This window comes from Oncorhynchus mykiss, chromosome 28, assembly GCF_057628025.1.
Source record: "Oncorhynchus mykiss isolate SJ-2025 chromosome 28, ASM5762802v1, whole genome shotgun sequence".
Taxonomy (NCBI): Eukaryota; Metazoa; Chordata; class Actinopteri; order Salmoniformes; family Salmonidae; genus Oncorhynchus; species Oncorhynchus mykiss.
This window is the reverse complement of record NC_143049.1, coordinates 34820001-34827976: the sequence shown is the minus strand read 5'-3', so window position 1 is coordinate 34827976 and position 7976 is coordinate 34820001. Positions and strand designations below refer to the sequence as shown.

At 43.7% G+C, this 7976-nt stretch overlaps 1 protein-coding gene across 2 annotated transcripts; it reads left to right on the top strand.

Moving 5' to 3' along the window:
• Nucleotides 1-984: 984 nt before the first annotated feature.
• On the top strand, nt 985-4570 carry LOC110509046 (apolipoprotein D). Of its 2 annotated transcripts, none has more exons than XM_021589993.3 (5): nt 985-1230; nt 1556-1683; nt 2471-2592; nt 3262-3350; nt 4154-4570. In XM_021589993.3, the coding sequence occupies exons 2-5, from the start codon at nt 1564-1566 to the stop codon at nt 4402-4404; spliced, it is 582 nt and encodes a 193-aa protein (XP_021445668.2). In that variant the 5' UTR covers nt 985-1230; nt 1556-1563; the 3' UTR covers nt 4405-4570. The 2 variants fall into 2 exon arrangements, 1 of the variants encoding a protein (XP_021445668.2); XR_005040258.2 differs by having other exon boundaries at nt 1092-1230; nt 3262-3867.
• The last annotated feature ends 3406 nt before the right edge of the window (nt 4571-7976 follow it).

The following is a 7976-nucleotide window of genomic DNA, read 5'->3' as shown; positions in this document are numbered from 1 at the left end:
ATAAACTACTGCAGCATAAATACTGGAGGCTGAGACAGGAAGGGTCAGGAGACACTGTGGCCCCATCCGATGACACCCAGGGACAGGGCCAAATAGGTAGGATATAACCCCACCTACTTTGCCAAAGCACAGCCCCACACCACTAGAGGGATATCTTCAACCACCAACTTACCATCATGAGACAAGGCCGGCTATAGCCCACAAAGATCTCCGCCACGGCACAACCCAAGGGGGGGGGGTGCCAACCCAGACAGGAAGACCACATCAGAGACTCAACCCTCTCAAGTGACACACCCCTCCTAGGGATGGCATGGAAGAGCACCAGTAAGCCAGTGACTCAGCCCCTTCAACTTTGTCGAAGCACCTTTGGCAGCGATTACAGCCTTGAGTCTTCTTGGGTATGACGCTACAAGCTTGGCACACCTGTATTTGGGGAGTTTCTCCCATTCTTCTCTGCAGATCCTCTCAAGATCTGTCAGGTTGGATGGGTGCACAGCTATTTTCAGGTCTCTCCAGAGATGTTCGATCGGGTTCAAGTCCGGGCTTTGGCTGGGCCACTCAAGGACATTCAGAGATTTGTCCAGAAGCCTTCGCCCCAGTCCGAGGTCCTGAGCACTCTGGAGCAGGTTTTCATCAAGGATCTCTCTGTATTTTGCTCCGTTCATCTTTCCCTCGATCCTGACTAGTCTCCCAGTCCCTGCCTCTGAAAAGCATCCCCACAGCATGATGCTGCCACCACCATGCTTCACTGTAGTGATGGTGCCAGGTTTCCTCCAGACGTAACGCTTGGCATAAGAAGTCAAGTTACACTTCTACCTGTGTAGAAAAACACTGTGTATTAACATGTTGTTACTTAGTACTTTGGTAGAGCATGATTCCCGCCAGGGTCACCAACACGGAAAATGGATGCAACTCTAAGTCTGTTTGAATGCATCTTGCATCTGCAAAATGGTGTGTTATTTCACTTGTGTAACAACCGAAACCACTAACATGTCAGTCACTAGCAGAGTCAGACAGGAGTTTGTTTCCTCAAGGTCCATTTGAACAGGTGCCATACTCCCAACGCTAATACAAACACTAGCACACACACTCTCCATTCTGGAATTCTGAGAACAACCCCCGTCATGAAAGCGATGCGTCAGCCGCATAACTAACGAGTTTGACATATAAATAGGCGTCTATAACCCACTGAACATCACTGAAACAGGTTGATCTTCTGAACAAGTGCAGGTAAGTGGGACCCATTCCCCCTGTTTGTCTCTCTCTCTCTCTCTGATGCTTTGAGCTCTGCGATTTCACATTGCCTGAAGAATGACGCTGTGCATACTGTAGGTCTGTAGTTGTTAGGCACAATGCATTGCATTCGTAACGTACTTCTGAGATAAAATGTACGTATCTTGACCAGTGTCTAGGGTAATTGTTTACAGTATGTTCTTTTTCCTAAATGGTTTGATATTAATTCATCACTGTATACTTGAAGTCAATTTGCATTGTCCTCCAACGTAGTTGGTGAAAATGTCTCTACTTTTCTGCGTGTGTGTCTGTTCCTACCCAGGACCCAAGATGCAGACTCTACAGGTACTCTCTCTGACTCTGCTGTCTATTCTGGCCGCTAACGCCCAAACTTTACGCCCTGGAAAATGCCCCCAACCTCCCGTCCAAGCTAATTTCGACGCCGCCAGGGTGACTATACCTAACTTTTATTACTGTATATGAAGTTGCTCTTATGCATGTGCAGTAGCATTGTAATTAATTGAGTGATAACATGGAATTGCATGTATTCATGTGTAGTAACTGTGTCATTACTTGCGTGACAATGTATTCCACAGCAGGCTGCTGAGGGGAGAAAAGCTCATAATAATGTCCGGAACAGAGCAAATGGAATGGCATCAAATACATAGAAACCATGTGTTTGATTCCATTCCACCAGTTCCGCTCCAGCCATTACCACGAGCCCGTCCTCCCCAATTAAGGTGCCACCAACCTCCTATGTTGTATTCATAAATTGTTACCTATTCATTTAGTAATTTTTTTGTCATTACATAGTAATGTGTTTGAGCATTTGTGTTATTACACAAGTGGAAGAGAGATTGTTCCTATTTCCACTTTAATAAAAGAAAAACACTAAATACAATGTTATTACAGCATTACTACACAGGTATACAGCAACCTGTATCTACTTTAAGTGTGACCAAAGTGTCGCCTTCGATCAAACCACTGGCATGTTGTGAGCTGCAGGTATGGTTAACGCCATGGCATGTCAAAGTCAGGAGGAGTAGGGTAAAGTTGCCCCAAGATGCTGATCTTGGGTCAGTTCTGCAACCATTCCCAACAAATGGTTAAGTTTAGGATTGGGTCAGGGGAAGCTGATCCTAGATCTGTAACATAGGGGAAACCTAACCCCTGAGCTCTAAGCCATACCGTAGCATCACATTGTCATATAACCTTTGACCTTTGTCTTTGACAACAGTATCTGGGCAAGTGGTACGAGATCAAGAAGCTCCCTGCCGTCTTCCAGAAGGGCGAGTGTACCACAGCTACCTACTCTCTGGAGAGCCCCGGAGTCGTTGGTGTGCTCAACAGGGAGCTGCTGTATGTACATTAAAGAGATCAAGTTAAAAAAGTACATTTATTTGTAATAATTTTTTTACATTCAACTGAGACTCAGCGATACGACATTACCAAGAGCAGCAATGCAGATGTAGATGAGTGCAATGCAAGAGGATGCACTCGTAGAGTATCACAGAGTACCTGTGCATGTGCACGGGTGCGTTTCCATAGCTACGACGTGATTAGCTGCCTGATCTGAATCCACAGAGAAGTTTTGCCTCGTGCTATTAGTTATTGTTGGAAATCATGCATCGCTGACTCCACCGTTAACGATTGAGATACAAAATGCAATGTTTGTATCTCAACCCAGGAGAGCAGACAACCTTTTATTAACCCAAGTCTAAGCCTCCTATTCAATCAAGTACATGTAATGGAAGAACCGCGCTGTAGGTTTAGTCAGAATGTTAAGGACAGGTGGGATGTGATGTCATTATCCAATGGAAATGTCTGCAGCTTACGTGGTGCTGAGTCGGTTAACAAGGTTAACACCTCAGCTATGGCATAAACATTCCCAGTGAATGTGCAAGTGCTGTTTTCCTTTATCTGCCATTGGTTGAGTCGGGACCCGTGAGTTAGCAGGCCTCATAAAACGCCATTGTTGAATGTGTTTAACCTCTAACCTCTCTCTCCCTTTTTTTTCTTCTCTCTCAGTGCTGATAACACTGTCAGTGTTATTACTGGCTATGCTAAGGCCAAGGACCCCTCTGAGCCCGCCAAACTGGAAGTCACCTTCTTCGAGGGTAAACACACGTCAAGTCTAATATACTTGTCTCAACATTCTCGTGAGGTAGACCTAAATAAGTCTATTTGACTTCTTAAGTGGTCTGTTTTTGACCCATGTCTAATCTGACCCTGTATGTGGTATGTATAGCGTTATGTAGTGGGCAGTGTAGTGTTAGCGCACAGTTAGGCAAACATATTGACAGGATACACTTCCACACTTCATCCCCCAGGGGGCAGCAGCAACCTTGTCCAGGTGCTGAGCCTTGTTGATAAGCACATCAGGTGCTGCCAATGAAGGTGATGGTCAGTCAGAGTAGCAGCTGGTAAGCTGTAAGGCTGCTTGGTTTGTTTTTGGTGGTCATGAGGCCTTTCGTTTGTTTTGGTGGTCATGAGGCCTTTCGTTTGTTTTTGTCTTTAGTTTGGGGCCTTTTTGTATTTTTCCTTTTTGTACATATTCATGTTTCGTCATCATCTAAACAAATGATAGTCTACTTGGATGACCAAGAGGAAAGACTGAGCTGGCCCTGGACCAAGGTAAGGTTGCTGTCTCCCTGAGCACATGTACATTTAACACCAAGGCACATACACAGATCTGTCACAGAAATGTACACATTCAGGTTACAGACCATGTAACTAGGCCTAGGACTCCTAGACAGAGCGACTGCAACAATATCCTTAGGCTAGTTATGGGTTTCGTAACAATATTTATATTCATATGGACCTCTGTAGAAAAATGTGAAATTATAATCCATATATTTATTTTAATTATTCTCGTAAATAAACTACTAAATGTATTTGAATATGTTTTCCTCTCCTGCAGACTCTCCCCCCGGCAACTACTGGGTTCTGTCCACTGACTACGAGGGCCACTCCGTGGTCTACGGCTGCACCGACATCCTGGGCACCTTCCATGCTGACTTTGCCTGGATCCTGAGCAGAGAGTCCACCCTGTCTGAGGAGAAACTGGAGGAGCTGTACCACGTGTTCACCTCCAATGGCATCGACATCGACGTGATGACCGTCACCAACCAGAGCCCAGAGCTGTGCGCCGACATGCCTCTGTGGGCCTAAGAGACCTGATTTCAGTCTACAACATACGTATGGTTTGCATTCATAGCATGGCTTGCACATAGACTGCTGTACAATGTCCAATGGTTGATACCTGCATGGTTGTCTTGTGTTTGGTCTGTTTATGTTAACTTGTGAGGAAATGCAATAAAATGATACTAGAAACATTTATCTGGTGTGAATGTGCACCTTTTTCTGACTAGTATTTATAATGATTCCAATCACCTCGCTGTTCAGTGAGGTGACTGTATACAATGGAAGCTTTTGTCACATTCAGCAAGCAAATGTATGATTTCAAAAAGAGAGGAACCAGTCCAATGATGCAACAAAGGCATAAAAAAACATTCTCTGTCACCTTATATGACAATATTGCTACCATGTGCATTCCATATTGTCTCACAAGTACATAGGTATTTAGAGTGGAGTGTCCTACTGTGAATTCACATGCTCAGTACAGTGTATATATATTTTTTTCTAAACTGATTTTCTGTGAAGCACTAGATGGCACTATGACCATGGCGGAATTCAGACTCTGTACCCTTCTCCCTGACGCCTGCACATGCTCCCACCATTATCTGTTGTCTTGTCATACTTGGTTACACGACTAACACGTGTGGGGGCCTTTTTTTGTACTGTTATCATAGTACAAGTTAAGTAAATATATTATTTATATGTATTTATCACAGATCCAGATTTTCTATTACAGTAATATAATTAAATATTAGGGGCAATATGTTATGTGCAGTAATAGTACTAGTTAAGTACTGTGATGTGTCCAAACGATGCCTGTTACTTCAGGATTTGGCTCCTAAATATAAAAGTTGCTTGTGCTGTATTTTTTCTGTTGAAAAATTGTTTAAAAAAATATATCTAATAATTACAGTGAAATTTGAATACATTATTGTTTACCTCTTGAAGCATTATAGAGGCTTAGCTCTGTTATTGGACAGCCCTGTCGTGAGCCTTTATCTCATGCTGTCCAGTCTCTGGGAACAAACCATGGAATTTATAGCTAGAGCTCTTTATAAGGCTAAACCCACTTCACAGTGACTACATAATACAGGGTGCAAACAAGCCGAACAGAAATCCCAGCTTACACCAGGGAGATTCTTAAATTAGCGGGTTTAGCTAAGTATCTTAATACTTTGTTTACTTAATTCCTAAGTCTTTTATTAGTGAGTTCCTCTTCTTTTTTTGGGGATGAAGTGAGCATTCCCCTCACAATATGGTTGTCTGCTTTGACAGCCCCTCCCCCCAGGCAGACAGAAAGAAACCGTTCACAAACGGTTATCTTTCTGGTTCAACAGCCTCATGTGGAGCCTTCTCAGGGTCCAGGCCACTCTTTTTATATTTTCAAAGTATTGCCACAAAAGGCAAAGCAAACATAATTAAAATACATGTGAGATGTGAGGATCACTCTGGCCTCCTATAGATGTGGTAAAGAGAGATATATCAAATTCTACCAAAACAATGGAAATGCCCCCCCCCCCCCCCCCCCCCCCGAATCTTCGCATTGCCCCCAGGAAAATTCTGCATTTAGGCCAGAGTTTCCCCAAAATCAGTCCTGTGGACCCCAAGGGACCCCCTACACAGCTGATTCAAATAATTAACTAATCATCAAGCTTTGATTATTTGAATCAGCTGTGTAGTGTTAAAGCAAAAACCAAAATGTACACCCCTTGGGGTCCCCAGGACCGAGTTTGGGAAACACTGATTTAGGCTATTGTTTATATGTGTTTCACAGCAGGCTGCTGATTGGAGGCTCACAATAACGTCCTGGAACAGAGCGAATGGAATCGGATCAAACACATGGCAACCATGTTTTTGATGTATTTGATACCATTCCACTAATTACGCTCCAGCCATTACCACGAGTCGGTCCTCCCTTAGGTTCCACCAACATCCGGTGATATGTTTTTCAAATTTTTTGGGGGTAAAAGCCAGAGTGTAATTCTATACTATCTTATTATATATTTTTTTATTTTTAAAAATTATCTCAGCCACCGTCCCCACAGGAGGGCTTTTGCTTTTTGGTAGGCCGTCATTGTAAATAATAATTTGTTCTTAATTGACTTGCCTAGTTAAATAAAGGTCAAAAAAATACATTTAAAAAAAATGCTTGTATGGATGTCAACCCCAATACATGTTCACGTCATCGGTACTAGTCAACTGCATTACAGTTAAAAAACTGATTTAACTACCACAACCGATTTCTAGCTTCAACGAATGGGAGTTATTATTTAGCAGACAATTGTTCTAACCCTGAAAATGACCAATAATAAATATTATTCTGCGAAAACAGACAAATATATCCAAATAGGATTTTAACAACCACATTGTGGGCCTGTTAGAACACCAAAATCATGACAGATTTGACTAATATATCCACTCTGTGAGATCAGATTTTTTGAGTTTGCACCAATGCCAGCGTCCTTGTTCTTTCCCCATGTTCTGCATTCCAGTGATCTCATTGGTCCCCCAACGATGAAATCAGAGCGGAATAAGGATCTGTATCCATCCGTTCGCTAGTCACACACAATATCTCATACACCACTGTCCCGATTTTGATGAAACTCGGGTGAATGATGCATCTTGTCATATAGATCTGCTATTTACGAAATTGTACTGCTTGGCCCAGCGTTGGACTAGTAACCGAAAGGTTGCAAGTTCAAATCCCCAAGCTGACAAGGTACAAATCTGTCGTTCTGCCCCTGAAAATAAGAATTTGTTCTTAACTGACTAGTAAAATAAAACACATTTCCCATAATCTCTGTCCATTCACAAACAGTAAACAACATCTATGGGCCCTGTTATTCCATACAGTTGACATAAAATTTGATTGTTGTCTCATTAATCAGGCCTCCTAATTGTCCCTGTAATTTCTAAGCAAACAGCTGGAGGCAGGGCTTTCTCCTATAGAGCTCCATTTTTATGGAATGGTCTGCCTACCCATGTGAGAGACGCAAACTCGGTCTCAACCTTTAAGTCTTTACTGAAGACTCATCTCTTCAGTGGGTCATATGATTGAGTGTAGTCTGGCCCAGGAGTGGGAAGGTGAACGGAAAGGCTCTGGAGCAACGAACCGCCCTTGCTGTCTCTGCCTGGCCGGTTCCCCTCTTTCCACTGGGATTCTCTGCCTCTAACCCTATTACAGGGGCTGAGTCACTGGCTTACTAGGGCTCTTTCATACCGTCCCTAGGAGGGGTGCGTCACTTGAGCGGGTTGAGTCACTGATGTGATCTTCCTGTCTGGGTTGGCGCCCCCCCCCCTTGGGTTGTGTCGTGGCGGAGATCTTTGTTGGCTATACTCGGCCTTGTCTCAGGATGGTAAGTTGGTGGTTGAAGATGTCCCTCTAGTGGTGTGGGGGCTGTGCTTTGGCAAAGTGGGTGGGGTTATATCCTTCCTGTTTGGCCCTGTCCGGGGGTATCATCGGATGGGGCCACAGTGTCTCCTGACCCCTCCTGTCTCATCCTCCAGTATTTATGCTGCAGTAGTTTATGTGTCGGGGGGCTAGGGTCAGTTTGTTATATCTGGAGTACTTCTCCTGTCCTATCCGGTGTCCTGTGTGAATTTAA

Coding starts and splice junctions, on each gene's coding strand:
- LOC110509046 (XM_021589993.3), top strand. CDS start 1,564: ATGCAGACTCTACAGGTACTCTCTCTGACTCTGCTGTCTATTCTGGCC. Junction 1,684..2,470: donor CTAATTTCGACGCCGCCAGG/GTGACTATACCT, acceptor CTTTGACAACAG/TATCTGGGCAAGTGGTACGA. Junction 3,351..4,153: donor GGAAGTCACCTTCTTCGAGG/GTAAACACACGT, acceptor CCTCTCCTGCAG/ACTCTCCCCCCGGCAACTAC.